Consider the following 18,668-nt stretch of genomic DNA (forward strand, 5'->3'; position numbering starts at 1 on the left):
CCAGATCATAAGACCCAATTTGCGGTTTTTTGCCCCCTTCAATGAATATAGACTAAATTCCAAACTTGCAATTCTGTATAACTTGGCCCTCCACACCTCCAATCTTGAAGGTTCCCGGCAAAGCCAGTCACCAGCTATACATAAACGAGCTACAGCCATTGCTACAAACAAAAAGTATCTGAACTTGTATAAGCTGCCCCCCTTGGAAACCTCTTGACCCATCCCTAGCAACATCAATGCAATGGTTATCCGAACAGGTGTTTCTAACACATCTGATAAAATATTTTCCATAGCTTGTATAAAGGGAAGCAGTTTATCGCAAGTATAAAAAATGTGATCTATATCTGCTTCGGGTGAAGCACATCGAAAACATTTACCATCATACTTAATACCCCATTTCTTCATTCGTGCCGGCGTATAGTATAACCTAAAGACAGTTTTATAGTATTGTACTTGTAAATTTGCTGACATAAGTGCTTCCCTTGCTCTTCCAATTGCTTCCTCTATTGCTATATCTATTTCGTTCTCCCCAAGGGTTTCCACCCAGTATACCATATGTTTTTCCAGGTCCTCCTTCTTACTTGAATTTAGGATTTTATATAATCCGCCAATTCTACTATGAGCCTTTAGAGCCTCCATCAAAGGGTTCGATATTAATTTGATATGCTTTTTAACTAAATAATCCCTAATTTGCAAAAATTTGAAAAACTGTGTTTGAGGTATACCATAGACCTGTGTCAATGAAGAAAACTGCTTAAGATTATCAATTTGATCATACAGATCCCCTAGCGTCTCAATCCCTTTGACCTGCCAAGACTTCACCACACTGTCTTGGCAAATAGTCGGGAGCAGTTTTTTCGCATTTATTGCGGTATAATACGTTATATTTCCAAGACCAATTATTTTGCGTACTTTCTTCCAAACTTTGCTAACTGCTGCTACCGTCTTAAATTTCGTTTTTTTGTAGTAGCTCCATTCTATCTCCCTAAAGAGACTCCGATTTGCTGTTATTCCCAGGGTCAAGTGATACGTCGAGATATTTAGACTCGATGTTATTGCATTGCTTCCCTCTTCACCTCCCATCAGTAAAATATACATCTTTTGCAAAAAGCAGGCATAATAATACAATAGAAAGTCAGGGAGCGATTGTCCCCCTCTATCTTTTGGTAGCGTCATAAGCCGCATAGCTCTCCGTGGTTTACCAGGATTCCATATAAATCTAGCACACAATGCCTGTAGTTTTGTATTTGGGCCGGCAATATCTCTAGTGGTATAGATCTAAAAAGGTATAAAACCCTTGGTAGTATATTCATTTTCAGTATATTAGTTCTCCCAATTAAGGTAAAATGTAGCCTCCCCCACTTCTCTAAAGATTCCGCTATATTTCTATATAGCGAAACCCAGTTGGCTGAGACTACCTCCTCCATAGCTGCCCTTATCTTGACCCCCAAGTAAGTTGCTTCCATAACTACTCTGGGATCATCAACCTTCACTGCTAGAGAACACACTAACTGTGTCTTTGCTGCATTTAACTTGTAGCCAGACAGTTGGCCAAAAATCTTAGCTAACCGTTCAATTTCTCTCACTCCAGTAGCCGGGTCTTCTGTAGTCACTGCAATATCATCTGCAAAGGCAAACACTGTATGAGGGATACCGTGGACAAAAAAAGGTTTAATCGCCTCACTGCTTTTTAACATACCAATAAAAGGATTTATATATAGCGCGAATAAAAGAGGCGAGCAGGGACATCCCTGCCTCGTTCCTCTAGTTATCTGCACTACATCAGAAGTCATACCCATTGCCGCAATCCTAGCATTCGGTGCCACATAAAGCGTTTGTACTGCTATCATAAACTTATTTGGAAACCCCATGTTCTCCATCAGCATCCATAGATAATTCCATTCTACACGATCAAATGCTTTTTCAGCATCAAGTAATATCAGCCCTAGGAGGCATTTCTTTACCTCTGCTATATCAAACAAAGTAATAACTTTATTGATATGTGCTACTGTTCCTCTCCCTGGAATAAATCCATGTTGATCTTCAGATACTAATGAGGTAATGACTTTTGATATCTGATTTGCTAGGATTTTGGAATAGATCTTTCCATCACAGTTTAACAGTGATATAGGGCGATAAGAACCCGGTTGGTCCATCTCCTTTCCTTTCTTGCTAAAAACAACAATAATGGCTTCTTCCCATGATTTCGGTGGTGTTCCTTTTTGGGCAGCCCTAAATGTAGCTAACATCAGTTCTTTAAGTTCCTCAAAAAAAAACTTATATATCTCCCCTGGTAATTGATCGGGCCCTGCTGCTTTACCCATTGCCAAAGTTTTAACAGAAAAAGCTACCTCCTCCTTTGTTAGCGGGGCCTCCAGTAAATCAACCATTAATGGGTCTAATTTAACAATTGATCCTAAAGAAGTCAGATCAAGTTCCTCCGCATTGATTTGTTCTGTTTTATACAATTCTGAGTAGAAGTCATGAAAAATTGTCAATATATTTTGAGGCCCCGTTTTTAGAACCCTGTTTTATCTTTCATAGCAGGTATATTCCGACTAGCCTTCTTCATACGTAATTTCAATGCCAAGGGTCGTCCAATGGCTTCACCATACTCATGGCAGATCTTGCGATGCGCCAAGTACTTCCTGGCATTTTCGTTATCCCATATACTCAGTATCTTTACTCTTTGTTTTGCCGCCTCTGCCTCTAATACTTTCACATCTCCCTGGGCAGCTATTCCTCTCGTTAAAACCTCCTCTGCCAATTGCAGTCCCCTATATAGCTTCTTCATCTCTGTTTTTAACTTTTTTTGCCGAGCAAGCCCAAAGCTTAAAACCTCTCCCCTAAAACAGGCCTTAAATGTGTCCCAAACAATATTAACTGAGGCCGAATTTATATTAGTTTTAAGAAATTCTCCTATCCACTTCTTCATATAAACTATAAATTCTTCATTATAGCATAATTTTCGATCAAAAGTGAATTTCCTTGGTGCAACCGGAGACCCCCACCCTCGAACTGAAAGAACAATAGGTGTATGATCGGACGAAATGTTGGGATACCTATACATCTTTACCTCAGATAGATGAGGTACTTCCACAAAAAAATAGTCCAATCTAACCTTTTCCTGGTGGGGATAGGAATAATAAGTAAAGCCAGGGTCCGCTGGAAACAGGGCACTCCAAACATCCACCAATCCATAATCCTTTAACAAATTAAGGAGAGCCCTGCACACCTGCGGCTTCCTACCTTTATAAATCTTCATCCCCCATCAATTTCATATTTTGTTAAACTAATGTTCATATCCCCACAAATAATCAGGGGGGTGGCCCATGTTGCCAGTTCATCGTGTACTCGATCCAACACCCCAGAATCATCAGTATTAGAGCCATAAATATTGCATATTGTGAAATTGCCATGTTGTCCCACACACTCAACCATCGCCCACCTTCCATTTGTGTCTGTTGCTTTCCGGCGTATCGCAACCAAATCTTTTTGAGCTAAGATAGCTACCCCCCGCGTCATAACGGATTGCTGTGAGGAAACTAAAATACTAAATCCCAATTCAGCTAATACTTGATGTTTATTCCATGGAAGATGGGTTTCTTGTAAGCAAACCACATCTGCGGCAACATGGCGCAACTCGGCCGCTACTCTTCTTCTTTTATTAAAATTATTCAACCCAGAGACATTTAGCGAGCATATTCGAAGATCTCTATTCATAGACATACCGCTCAACTAGTATTTCCATAAGAGTTGGCCCATTTAACGTTCTAAACACCATATAACATCTCTTATCCATTTGTCTACCATTTTGAAGGGTGTTTTTTTTTTAAGCAAGATGGCGTCCGCGCGAGTGGACGTGTAAGCTGACCACTCCTCGCGCCCCTGCAAGCTGTTTGGGAGGACCGGACCGGGAGAGTTCTTGGCAGTATACCGGCATTATAGTGCTTTGCGAAAAGCGGCAGATGGTGTTCGCTTAAAGAATAACGCCGGTAGTAGGTGGTGGCGGGGTCACGGCGCTCCACCCTGGGCCCCTGATCTTTTACACCTGTGGAGCAGGGAGTTCGGAGCAGAGGCTGAGGCGGAGTAAGAAGTGACGAGCAGCGGAGGGAAAAAAAGTTGGAGACACCGAAGACGCCGAGACATTAATACTCAGCAGCGTTTTTGAAGGCAGGCTGTCTCTGCTTTGAAGCTCGGTGTGCTGCCGTGTTGACGGAGGATAGGAGCAGAGGCTCAGAGGCTAAGGCGGAGCAAGGAGTCAGGAGCAGTGGGAGAAGAAAGCCCAAGATACCGAAAGACGCCGAAACACTCACACTCGGCAGCGTTTTGAAGGCAGACAGTCCTGTATTGAAGATCTGTGTGTTGCCGTGTGGTAGGAGGATAGGAACAGCGGAATCTTCGGTGGAAAATTGATTGGCAGTGGTGTGGCAGTGGCTGAGCTGCGGTGTTCCGCTTTGGTCTCTTGTTGCCTCGGGTGGTGATGGGAGCGAGGCTGCTCGAGTGGTAACCTGGAAGACGCTGAAAACCGAGTGAGGGATTGCTCACGTGTTGGCAGGAGAGTCGGGAAGTGGCGAATACAGCGCACAGAGAATCGTGCCACTGTAAGGTAAAGGAAAGGCAATAAATAATAATTAAACTACTTATCGAGTGAGAGCATTGGGACTACTTTGCTTCTGCTACTAATTGCTAACTGCTAATATAATAAAAGCATTGAATATAAGACTGAAGTGTTCAAATTGCCTTGAACGGTGAAGATATGGCGCCTAAGGGTACAAGGGGGAAGCAGAAAGCTGCAGAAGATCAAGGGGAAACGGAGCTCCTAAAGAAGGGGCTAAATCCGCCACGGGTAAAAAAACTCAGCCCAAAACACCAGTGGAGACAGTGAAAGACCGCACACAAGTAGGGGCTAATGCCGGTTCAACTATGGGAGGCACGGATAAGAATGTGGTGATCCCGTCTATCTTCACAGCAGCAGCAGCCGCAGCGGCAGCAGCAACAGGAAAAGAGAGAGCCAAGGGGGGCGGTGTAAAGACTCTAACTCTTGCTGCACTGACGGAGGGTGATGATATTGTCACCAACCTTGGCGCCATTGGAGGAAAGGAACAGGGGCAGGAACAGACTCAACTGGATGGAGAGTCCGGAGACTTTTACTCTATGTCCGAAGCGTTCATTCCCTCGTCTTGTGAAGATCTGGTATCGCACTATGCTTTGCAAATGAGTTTGGAAGGTGGGAGCCCGGCTAGTAGCTTATGCCAAGATGATTCCATTGATAATACAGAAGATAGCCCCTCTACTGTACGAGAATTAAACATTGAAGCCTCGGATCATATCAGAACTGAGACAGTTATAGAGGAGGCTACTGATCAGGGGCATAATGAGATTTTGCTAGCATTGATATATGAATCGATAATTTCATTGCGTGATGAGACCAGGGAGGAGAGCCACAGAGTCCAGAATATGTGTCGCAAACTCCAAAACTCAGTTCGAAGGCTTGCTAAATCACAAGCCAATACAGCTAACAGGTTCAACGAGGCGGAGACTCGTATCTCTAGCTTGGTAGACGCAGTTGAACATCAAAAAGGAACTACAGAAGCTCTACAAGGGTTAAAGGAGGATACCCTCTGGAAGTTAGCGGATTTTGAAAACAGGGCTCGTCGGAACAATTTGAGGGTCCTTCAAATTCCTGAAGGAAAAGAAGGTCAAGATCCACGCAAATTCATAGTTAATCTCTTTAAGGACGCCTTTCCAGAATTAACAAAGTGGGATTGGGACAGGGAGGTCGAGAGGGCGCATCGCTTCCCATTTAATTTGAAAGGGGCTCCTGGGCAAGTGATGGAGAAGGCAAGAGAAAGAAATTTAGATGGACCCATGGCTCTGCTAATTTCTTTCAACAGCTTTTTGGCCCGGGAAGAGGTATTTAAGCTTGCTAGACCTAACAAGAAACGGCCTGGCCCTGGGTTTGAGTTTTTTGTAACCCCTGATTTTTGCAAGTATACGGTTGATAACAGATGGCAATTACGACAGTTAATAACCCCATTACAGGCTAAGGGTGCCCAAGTGTTCCTTCTTAACCCTGCAAAATTGAAGATTATTTATAGGGAGAGAACTCATTTTTTTTCCAATGTGGGGCAAGGTAAGGAGTTTCTGAGTAAGATTACTAGAGCAACTGAGTAAGCACTAACATGGGGGCAGAAATCAGAAAGATGGTACTATGAATGTTCTTTATTTTTTGTGTGCTTATCACAAGGTTGAAATTTTTTCTAAAAACAGGGAAGGGGGAAAAAAAGGGTACAAAAAAAGAGGGTGAAGGAGGCTCTGTGGGTACCTAAATTATATTCCGGTTAGGTCATACTAGTAGAGGAAGGATGTATAATAATCCTACCTCTTATGAATGACAGAGTGCATAAGAGTAGTTTTGCGGGGGTGAGCGGGGGATTGTCAGCTACATCTACAGGACCATAAGTCCGAATGCTTCGTTATTGGGAAGGGTGGGGGATGAGCAAGGGGGCAGCGGGGTAGGGGGAGGGGGAGAGATGAGGAGGGGGAAGAGTTTGGTGGAGGGGTTAAAAGGGGTTAAAAAATCCACACTTCAAAATGGCGTGCCTCATAGTTCATTGTATTACAATTATAAAACCTGAATATTTTTTATTTTTTTTATTTATTTTCTTTCTTTCTTTCAAAAACATTTTTCTCCTTATTATTGTTCTTATCTCTTTTACTGGATTACCATGTCTGGCATTATTCCTCCTCCATCCTTTTTGTCGTCTCCAGAAGAACCTCCCATGGCTTGGGAAATATGGGAGCTTGTTTTTCTGGCTTATGTAGAGGTGTTGGAGCGGGAGGAATGTGAGCCTGACAGGAAATTGTCGTTATTGAAACACTGTTTAAGTGGAATTGCCTTAAAATAATTTAAGACTTTACCAGCCCTTGTAAATCCAGGAAATCTTGATGTGTATGAGTATGCTTCTTCGCAACTGAGTTTGCGATATGGTAAGGAGAAGAATATTGTTATGGAAAGGTTTATTTTTTATTTGCGGAAACAACGAGCAGATGAACCTGTTGAAGATTTTGTTTCAGCTTTAAGATCATTACCTGTTACATGCTATTTTGAGCACATTTCTTATGAAAGAGGTTCTAAGGGACCAAATTTTGATGAGAACAAATAACAAAAAGGTGCAAGAACGACTTTGGACTATGTCTGATATGTCTTTGAACAATGCTATAGATATTGCAAAATCTATAGAACATTCCGAGAAATTTGTGAAGGAAATCAGAGGGAATGATAAAAGCGATGTTTTTAATGTAACTAAAGATTCTGATAGGTCAAGGAAAAAGTATTCACAAAGGAGTGAATATTCATCTAAAGTGGACAATAAGTTCAGGAATCAAAAGTATGAAAAGAAAAATTCGAAATTACTATGTTTTAGATGTGGAAGCGATGGACATTTAGCGGATTGTAAAAATTGTCCAGCCTTAGGGAAAACTTGTTCGAAATGCAACAAGAAAGGCCATTTTACAAGATTTTGTAGGTCAATACCTAGAAAGGTGAATTGTATACACGATTGTTGTGATAATGACGCTCTAGATGATAACGAGTTTCAAGTCAATACTGTTATTAATGTATGTGAGGACGGAGAATGTGCAAAATTTCCTTCCTGTGTGGTAACTGTTGACAACATTGATTTGGAATTTCTTGTAGACTCATAGTACTCATAATAGTAAATTGCACCCCTCCTGAGTTGAACGCTTTCACTACTGTTGTACACATTGGAGTAGGAATAGTTTATTTATTATTTACAGAGTTTTATTTTTTAATAATAGTTGTTTAATAAAATGTAATTATAAATTATTGATATGTTTTTGTATTTAATTTTATATATATATAAATGTATGTAATTTTTAAGATATTTTGAGTGGAACTTCTTTTTTTATATTTTTTACAATAAAACCATTATAACAATATAATATAAGTTGCAATTAATATTTTCTAAATCGTTTTATATGATATATGTGTGTTTAAACATACACACTTTTTATATGTGTGTGTGTGTTTGTTTAATTTTGTAAATATTTATATATTTATGTATACATATTTTAAAATATTTAATTTACAATGTATTAATGTTATATGTTAAATTTTTTACGTTTTATTTATTTAAACTACATATATATTTAAAACAATATTTTTGAATATATTTTTTCGATATTAGTGAGGAGCGACATCTAAATATCTATGTACTTACCATTATATGTATAGAAAATCAATATTTTTTAGATCTATTTTTTGACATAATATTTTGGCAACACAATAGTTATTGTGTCATTGATCCGAAATAACAATACATGAGGTTACCGTTGTCAAGATGATGTTTATCTACTTCACTTAGGTGTGCCACTTGGTGATGAACTAAAGTAATGTCCAATATCAAAATGGTACTCTATTAGACACTTCATGTTAGAGGGTTGGCCCTCAAAGCATTTAGAGATATTGAAAAAATCTGTGAGTATCGTAACCCACAACTTATCCATGCCACTTAAAGTATTCTTTTTTTATTTTTTTATTTTTGCTGAGCAGAGCAGAGAACAAAATAGCAAATGATTGGTCGTCAGGAGAAAAGCAAAAGCAAAAGAAAAATCAACAACCATCATCAATCCGACTTTGACCCAAATACACAATATATAAATGTAACATCTGAAATCCTTAAAACAGAGATGGACACATCCTTAAAACGAAACAGAAAGTCCGGAATATCAAATTTACATCAATATCAAAAGAGCAATTGCAACTTCTCCATCCTAAAATACCCTAAAGTGTCCTGTGCCACATAATCATCAAGATTACGACAAAAGTCAGTTGGATTATCTACAACTTTTTTTTTTCATGTGCGAAATCTTGGCATTAATACAGTACTTTTTCTTCTTCTCTTTCCTTGTCTTTCCTAGGCCTGGGCGGTAAATTCCGTTCCGCTCGTGGAATTTGGGTAATTTTGTGTTCCTCGTAGAATTTTTTGCTTGTTCGCGTTCTCAAAGTGCGTGTTCGCAAGATATTCCCCCCAGAGGACGCAAACAGCGATTACGAACAGGAAAAAGGCTTCGCGAACAAGCAATTCGGCGTGTTCGCGGAATTTCTGCATGTTCGCAGAGATTTCTTACCGTTTCGCCGAATTTTGCGTAGCACGACTACGCAAATTCCGTCAACCCCCCAGTCTTTTCCCCCGGTTAGGGGCTTAAAGTGCAAAGTTTTCTAATGTGCAATGTGCTAAAGTGCTAAGATTCCAACGATACAGCCAAATTATCAAAAAACTTCCAAATCACAGCAAACTTTTTTAATGCGCCAACCCGTTTAGCATAAACTTCCTCAAATCTCCTTATTCTTGACATTTTATTTATCCATTTAGGATAAGAAGGAATCTCTTCCGACCTCCAATTTTGGAGAATTAATGTGCGTGCTACTGTAGAGCAGATTGAAATGTACGTCTCTTCGGCTTTAGTCAAATCTGGCCCAACTTTAGAGAGCCCGAAGAGAGCCACTTCTGTCTTGGGATCAATCTTTTTTTTAATAGACTGGCTCATTGCTACAAAAAAGTTTCTCCAGAAGGCTTCAAGATTCGGGCAAGTAAAAAATATATGAAGCCAGTCTCCCTCACCATGTGAGAGATATCGAACGCATTTATTATCCACTTCTGCATGACATTTGTTTAGCTTTTCGGAGTGTAAAAGGCCAGCCACCATGACAAGAAAGCCATCCTTTTAAAATGAGCTGCTCTCAGAGCCTTGCTTCCTACCCTGGCTATAGCCTGCCATTCCTGATGAGTGAAGGAACAGGTAGTCTCATCAACCAGGGGGAGTACCTTTTGTTTCATAATTAAGGAGTACCAATTTCCTACTCCCTTTAATTTAACTTTATATAGAGCATTAACCAGGGCAATTGGAACCCCGCTTAGCAGGAGATTATGTTTTTTAATAAAGTTAATAATCTGCATATATTCCAAGAACCCTGGCTTAATTCGGTTCCCTGCTCTACCTAGTACTCCTTCCCAGGAAATTACTGTATTTACAATGAGAAAAATGGCCCAGATTTTCGAAGCCAATGTCCTTCCATCTCCTAAGACGACTGGAATGAATTTGCAGGCCGAACCCCCTACATTCCTCCAATTTTTAAAAAGCAAACCCAGACGAGTTCGCTTGTTTAAAAAAGGAATGAAGTCGATCAGAATAGTTACGAACAGTCTTATAACGGGACTTTTTAGGTAGTTTAGATGTCTTTAGAAAAACTGGAATTTGTGTGCCAGACTCATCGATCATTCTTTCAAAAAAATATGTGTCCATCTGGTCGTTGGGTTCCAATAGACGTGCTGTAAGAACTAGTAACGCTGCCTCATAGCAGGTACGGATATTTGGTAAGGCTAGACCCCCTTGATTTGTCTCTAGTTGTAGTATGGGCAGTTTAACCCTTGACGCTATTTTATTCCAAACATATTCCCTAAACATTGAGTCAATTTCCTTGAAATATTTAGCATTGATTTTTAAGGGTACATTAACAAACAAAAATATTAAAAGTGGAAGAATTGACATTTTCAAAAGTGCTACGCTGATCAAAGTCAGTGGTAGAAGGGACCACTTGTCCAATAGGGGTTTATTTTTATTTTGCACAGCTAGGTAGTTCAAGTTAAATAATTGATCTATGTGGCTTGAGACATATATACCCAAATATCTAATAGGCTCTTCTTTCAGGGCCTAGGTTCTTAAGATAGTGGGTAAAAAGTTGCAGTCCGTATTATGGGCCCTATTATGATGGCGGACTGACTTGCGTCCGTCCGCCACCCACGAGGAAGAGGGACCGTCCGCATGGGCAGCGGCGGTCCCTCCATGGCAATTAGGATGTGACCGCCACCCTGGCAGTGACATCCCCTACCTTTAACATTGCGGCGGATGCTGCTTCAAGCAGCACCCGCCGCAAGGTTAAAAAATGCATGTTTACCTTTGCATGCACGAAGCGGCAGGCACCGTGTGGTGCCTGCCGCTTCGTACACACAAAGGCAGGGGGGTACCATAGGTACCCCCCATGTGCAACCCCCACCCCCTTCACCCTGGCAGCCCACAACGGGCCCCCAAACAAAAGACCGTATGCCTTTCGACGGCGGAAATGCCGCCGTGGAAAGGCATAGTACCGCAGACATCCTAATATGCCTGGCGGTGTCTGATAGACACCGCCAGACATGTTAGAGCTTTTCCGGCGCGGTTGGAAGGCGACCGCGGCGGAAAAGCTGCGGACTGAAAAAATACCCCCCGCCATCCTAATCTGACGGGGGGTATTTCTTCAGTCCGCAGCGGATAATCCGCATCCTCCGGCCCGGCGGTGGCTTACGCCAGCCCGGAGGATGCGGATTATCCGCAATCATAATGGGCCCCTAAGTACTAAAATCTCCATTTTGTTTTGGTTTATTTTATAGTCTCCTATTTGTTCAAATTTACTAAATTCTAAAGGAACTTCTTCTACGATCTGTTTATCCGGGCCGAGATACATAATTATATCGTCCGCGAATAATTTTAACTTAGACATCCCTTCGCTTGGAGCTTTAATTAGGGGATTTCCCTGGATTTTCACAGCTAGGAGTTCGATGAAAAAAGTTAAAAATAGGGGTGACATCAGACACCCTTGTCTAGTGCTGCGGTTTATGTCCACAGTCCCTATTAAGTCTCCATTAACTATCACCCGAGCTAGAGCGCCTTGGCAAATATTTTTCAGCATATTTAAGACTTGAACCGGGATGCCGAATTTACTTAAACCAAAAAACAGTGGGTCCCAGTTAACCAGGTCGAATGCCTTTTCGGAATCGACCATGGTAGTAAAAGTAGGTATTTTATTTTTTGTCACATAGTCAAGGGCTTGAATTAAAAACCCTGTATTAGAAGACATGGACCTTCCCGCTACAAACCCAGTTTGATCACAGTAAATTAACTCCTGGGCAATGGGAGTAAAATGTTGTGCCCAAATTTTCATTAATATTTTAAAATCCGCATTAGGAAGACTAATAGGCCTATACAAATTAATGTCTTTGCCATTTTTCCCCTTTTTGACAAAACTAACCAAAATGGATTCCCTAAAACTAGTGGGGACATAGCCTTCCTGAGTGATATTATTAAAAAGGTTTACCAAAAAAAGGGTCAGCTCTCTCCAAAAGGTTTTATAAAATTCAATTGGAAGACCATCAGCTCCGCAGGCTTTTGCTCCTGAAATAGATTTTATTACATTCACAATGTATTCTTCAGATATGTCTAGCAAGAGCTGTTACACCATAGGCCCTGAAAGAATGGGGAGCTTTACCCCATCAAAATAGTTGTCAATTTGAGTCGCTCTTCATATCTAGTGGCGTATAACTGAAAGTAATGGTCAAGAAAGACTTGAGCTATCTCCTCTTTACCTGTTAAAGACAATCTAGTTTTGGGGTCAATAATTTCCATGATGGTGGCTGCCTCCTGTTTAGTTTTGATACTACCAACGAGAATCTTGCCAACTATCTGAGTCTCCTCATATACTTGCTGTAGATATGTTCTGGAGCTGGCAATCTCTTCCAAAGTAAACAAACTCCTTTAACTCGTTTTTTGGCCCTATCTAGCTTTGCTTTGGCGTCCCTATCCCTGCAGACTGTACATATCTAAATTTATTTTGTTGCTACTACTACTGCCTGCTGAAGTTTCCAAATGTTATCTTTCCTCAATTTGACTTGTGATGCGGATAGTGCAATCATTCGCCCGCAAAGGGCAGCCTTATTACCCCCCAAACTGAGAAACATTCTGCTGTGTTCTCATTGATCTTGAAAAATCCCACAATCCAATGTTTTGTGTCAGCCACCCATTGCTGGTCCTGCAGGAGGAGTCGATCCACCTGCCACTTGGATCTTGGCCTCCTGCTTACCCCTATTTCTATATTAAGTTTAATTAGGGAATGGTCAGAAAATGGATTGATGTTTATATCAGAGGTAGTACAACCAAGGGTTTGTGATATTAAAAAAAAAATCAATTTGAGAAGCTGTATGGAATTGATTCGAATAGCATGAAAATTCCAATCTCGATGGACTGGCAACGCGCCAGGGATCCATCAAAATATGTTCATGTCTTAAAACCTCGATCACCTTTTTAGTTGTGGGTTTAAGCACTTTTTTATTTTTGTTTGAGGTATCTTTCTTTAAGTCCTGAATGAAGATAAAATCACCTCTTTAATTATTTTGCCAGGGACCCCCTTAGTAGCTCACTAATTCTACATAGGGCAGTGGTGTCATCCACAATGGAGCCATAGTAGTTGCTAAAATGCAATCTCATGCCATTTAATTTAGCCTCAACCCATATCCATCTCCTTTGGGGATCTCTCTTCACTTGGCCAAACTCCCATGGGAGACCCCTGCAGAAATATATCGCAACTCCTCTCTTAGCCCGTCCTGCAGAACCAAAATTTGCATGTGAGTACCATCTTGGGAGGAATATTCTAGGAGAATTTGTTTTTAAATGTGTCTCCTGTAGAAATAGTACTTGGGGTGAAAATCAGCTCCATATTTTTGTTTGTTCAAGATCCCATTCACGTTAAGCGAAAGAATACTGCACCTACTTGACATTTATGATCCTATATCTATAGCCTTACTAATTACATCAATACTTCGCATACTCCTGACCCCTTTTTCAATCCAAATCCTGCTACTGCTCATTTTACAAATGCTTTCACACGCATCTAACTCTCCCCTCTTCCCTAATGTGGTCTGCTCTGATCCAGCAAGCCACATTTTCCCCTTTCTCTTAATGGGGTGCCTTGACCCTACACCCTCAGTGACGGGCCCCACCCAGACCCACAGACAGATACATTTTTCCCACAACAATCAAGCATCACAAAGAAACTCATCTCATCACAGAGATTTCTTTCAGACAATCTTGGGATTCTACTACCCGTGTAAACAAGTGAAATTTCCCTTTAACCAGCACCTTGAGTTTAGACTGCTGCGCCATGGATGCTTGGGCCACCTGAGCTTTGAATAACAATAACTATTTAACAAATTCTTTCCGCCTTTGTGTCGCCCCGACTGACATATCTGAAAAAATACGACAATTAGATGTCTCAGTTTGGAAAGGGGTGGGCTGGAACTCGGTGAGCTCTTGTAAGCGAGAGATCCCCCATCTGGCCGGGGAGCACCTTTTGTCTAATAAAAGTTTCCACCCAACGGAGACAATTAGTCCCTTCGCTCCCCTCAGGGACTCCTACTATCCGAAGATTAGACCTGCTTGAGTAGTTCTACAAATCCTCTATTTTATACTCCAGGGCGATCTTATCTGCAGTCACCTCATTGACTTCCCGCATAGTGGAGCTCATCTACTCCTCCAGGTGAGCAATCCTAGATTCTGCTTCGTCGAGCCTGATAGGGAAACCCGCAATTGATGCCTCGATTTTCTCCAGTCTTAAATGTATAGTAGCAGTCTCTAGCGCCTGGGATGTTTTAATTTCTCTAATTTCCTCCAGTATTAGATTCAATAGATCTTTTACTTCCATCTGTTGCGCACTGGCACCGGAGGAAGGAACTGCGGACTTCTCAGGGCAGCTTTCCTTACTATGTCTTGTTGGATCCCCACCATTCTCTACTGCCGCTCCCAATATATCTTGCCAAATCTGCCCAGACTCTGCATCCTGCTGTCTTGTGGCATTTACCATAGTTAAATCTGATTTGATAAAGGGCTGCTGAGCAGGTGTGTGGTCTGTGGCGTCTTGATTTAAGGGTGTGAACACAGAAATTCCTTCCACTAGATCGGCTCGAGCTAATGGTGTTACTAAAGAAATAGCAGAAGATTTTCCAGAGGGAGACATACCCATTTGCGTAGCCACATGGGGTGGAGTGTTGTGCAATCCCTCGAAGAGATTGAGACTTACATCATCTTGGGGGGCTGCCGGGGAGGCCGAGCTGGTTAACACTGGACCCTGGGTTGCAAGAGGCTGGTTGATTTTTTTTAAAAACAGGGGAAATGTTGCGCTCCCAGTTGCTCATTGATTGAACCCTTAGGGATCTCCACGCGACTTTTGGCTACTGGGGTGGTATTTTCCTCTTGAGATGGCGATAGATCGTGCAAGGGGAGTATCACTGGAGGCAACCCCATATGATCCTCCGTCGAGCTCTCTGTCCCAGAGCTTACTTCGGATTGGTTTGCAGACACAGGGGTTTTTACTGTGGAAGAGGCCCCCTTTCATTCCAGCGGCTGCCTCTACCCTGGGCACAGTGCTTGCCTGCTTTTGATGTCTTCCGATGTTAATCCCAATTTATAAGGCTCTCAAACACGGATTCTTCCGCTGACTGCAGAAGATTTGCTGTGTGCCAACGGATTCACCACGTGGTAAACTACTCCCTCAACAGACTTTTCCACAATACAGTGAATGCCATCCTGACGCTTCTTGTCCAGCTCACTCACTTACAGCTCTCCTTCCCCAGGCACAGCCACAGCCAAAGCAAGAGGCTTCCTGAAATCCTCACTGAAACTCTCCCTATAATCGCTTCTCAGTGCTTCAAAATGTAAAAAAATTTCAGAATTCTTGCACAAAAAATTAAGCGGCAAAGTTCACCAGCTACCTACACCCATTATCTCCTCTGCGTCCTTCCTCTGCCGTCCCAGCATTCCTAGACAGATAGCCAAATTCAACCAATTCTTTTAATATCTTTTAGTCTCCTCGCGGTCAGCTGCTGTCATTCAAATGAGTAAACCTTGCCTGCCAAAAATTCCGTATGGCACAGCACAATAGAATTAAGGCCAAATACTCATTGCCTCGCAGGCTCTTACCGGGCACTTTAACCGAGGACGCACGCTGAGCGATGTCTCACCCTGGTACAAACCGGCGCCTCAGCTGCTGGAGAAAAAAGCCCTCCTCTGCTTTCCCCTGCGGCGTCTCGCTGCCTCCCAGGGCGCCGTCTTAAATTGCAGCTTTTCTTTTCACGCTGCGGCACAATCTATTTGTGCCTTTCCCCTCATAAAGTCGTTTCAATGAGGATTCTTGCCGGCGCTGCCTTAGGAATTCTTACTCACAGCGTTCCGTGTACACCTGCAAACGCCATCACACTCACTACTGAGAGTTCACGCTGTGGGTGGGTGGGGCCTGGATTACCTCGGTTACGGAGAGGCGGGAATCTCTGTAACCATCCTCCACAACCACTTTGAAGTATTCTTACTATGATATTTAATAACTCTTTAGAAATATTCCAGTAATAATATCTTAAATAGTCAGGTGCAAGCTATAGATAATCACTGTGCAGAACTCTGTACCCACACTGCCTCTGTTAACTGGTAGCAAGTAGAATAGATCCTCACCAGGAAATCTGTATGATATGCTACCCACATCTGCCAGTTTACCCTATAGTGAAAGTCAGTGGACAGCTGAGCATTTCCCAAATGATCCTTCACTTTTACATTTCAGAGAATAGGAGAGACTTTGTGTTCTGCTGTCCTCTATCACAGATGGATCTGCATATGAACAGCCCACAGACTGACATCTTCAAATAGTTTGCACTTATGGAAGGCACATTATTGAAAATGACCACTAACATGTGATTGCTGTTTAAGTGATAGGTCATTAATGAGTAGACACTAGAAGATTGGTAGCCTAAGGGTGTAAGCATGTAAGCAAACTAGGAACTAACAAGCAAAGACCATGGTCAATCCTTTCCAGGTTGCATACCTGTTGAGAGTCTGTTATGTGTGACTGATGTGAGGTGTGAAATCCAGGTGTGTCTGGTGGACCAGGCTCTCACTCTCCTCCCCCATATTAATTTATTTTCTCCTTAGGAACGGAACATGAGCTTTTTTTTAATTTCTGGGCAAGCAGTTAGGCATTGAATACATTCTGTCTATACTTATGTAGGAGAAATACAGAGCAGTTCATGGACTACATAACAAAGGGACATGCCACACGTTGTTCGCAGCACATTATTATTCATCGATCCGGCACAGGCGAGGTTCTCCAGTAAGGAAAATGGGCTGCAGCACTTTGAGTCACGTTCCAAGGGTATCCTATCCTGTGGACCTCATTTTAATTGAAAGAGGGAAAAGGATAGGAAGCACTACACTAGTGTCTGATATCCGAATAGTTTAAACATCAAGTACATGTTAAGGGACACTAAATAGAGGAAAGGAAAACTTACCCCATGCCCTGAACAAATAGTGGTATCAGTTGTTCCAGGGCAGGTAGAGAAATTGAAGGCATCAAATGAGAGGCATCTGTGTTCCAGGCACATCATGTTTGCGCCACATGGTGTTCCATCTTCAACGTAACCCATATCCGTCTCTTCATCTAGTTTTACATGCCCACCACTATAAAGACAAAAAATTGCCTGGGATTTGTATGATTTATTTGCCAAGTCTGTCTTTGCTTCTGGCATCTACGCAATAAAGACAATGAATTATACATCCATATAAAATAGAGGATATCAGGCATTTCGTTAATAAAAATGGATACACAATGCAATCAATTATGTATACTTTTTGTGATACACATTTACAAAATCTTTGTATGTATTCCCCCAGCCTTCTTATCCACAACTATTATTTACATTAGTGCCCTTAATTGACGAAAATAGATCTATAATATATTTGGAAATCGGGTTTCTGATTGAGGGGTGAAGATGCTCCTCAAGCAACAACCACAATCCCTGTGAGAGTGAACCACAAAGGTCACTGAATTAACTGGTGCTTAACCCTCTGATAGCTTGGCACAAAAGAAGTTAAGGTTAACTTAGAGGCACTGTGTTAAGTAATTATTCTGTCATAAACAGTAATAAAATGAAAATACAACACAATAAAAATCCCATACTAATTTAGAAAAATAGTGAAATTTGTAATAAATAAAATGACATCACAACAAAATAAATCCATTCAGTAAAATTAGAGTTATAAATTTGTAAGGTTTTAAGTGCAAAATTGCTTCTAAAAGGTCAAAGTGCCAACGGCTGATATCTAGTCGCCTGAGACCAGGGCAAAGAGAAAAGTTAAAGTCAACTGAGAATGAAAGTGGTTCACTTATACAAAGTGGACTGGCCCTAATCTTTGTTTACTTTTGGATTTGGAAGAAATTTCAAGGAAAAATTCTTGAGAAGGTAAAGTTCAGCAGGGCAACGCAGCCGTCGGGCTCCGAGGAGGACGTGTCATTGTTGGGGAGCCGCTGGACAGAGTTGCAATGAGGAATTTACGTTCAGACTTTGTCACTTTTTTGGAATGTCGAAAATCTCCTGCAGGACTAAGCTGCAGGCTGTAGCCTACAGGGGCTCCACTAGCCAGATATCGTTGCTTGGAGGTCCAGCTGAACAAGAATTGCTGCGGCGGAGAAGAATGTAGTGGGAGCTACCACAAAGTCAGGCCAATGGGCAAGACTCAAATAAACAATGGATGGAATGCTGAATGAATCATACATTCAGCCCCAGTCAAGGGATCTGGGTTAAATCCATTGTTCTTTGGCTCACCATGCCACCTCAGTTTATAAACAGGGTCAAGACTGATTTGCATATGGCTGGCTTCAAACTCGAATGGCCTGGTGAGCAAAAAAACAATGGATTTAGGCCCAGATCTCTGTACTGGGGTGAATGTATGACATTGTGCTGCATTCTGTCCATCAACTGTTGTTTTGGCATTTGTCACCCCGAGTGGGA

General features: G+C 41.7%; 1 protein-coding gene across 2 annotated transcripts in view; it reads right to left on the reverse strand.

The window, feature by feature from the left end:
• ADAM22 (ADAM metallopeptidase domain 22) overlaps positions 1–18,668 on the reverse strand; it is a 1,243,161-nt gene that overhangs the window by 169,413 nt on the left and 1,055,080 nt on the right. For both annotated transcript variants that reach the window (XM_078663588.1, XM_078663589.1), the window contains one exon: positions 17,169–17,337. In XM_078663588.1, coding sequence (XP_078519714.1) covers positions 17,169–17,337 — 169 coding nt within the window. The remainder of the gene's footprint in view (positions 1–17,168; positions 17,338–18,668) is intronic.

The sequence above is a fragment of the Lissotriton helveticus genome, chromosome 10 (genome assembly GCF_964261635.1).
Source record: "Lissotriton helveticus chromosome 10, aLisHel1.1, whole genome shotgun sequence".
NCBI lineage: Eukaryota > Metazoa > Chordata > Amphibia > Caudata > Salamandridae > Lissotriton > Lissotriton helveticus.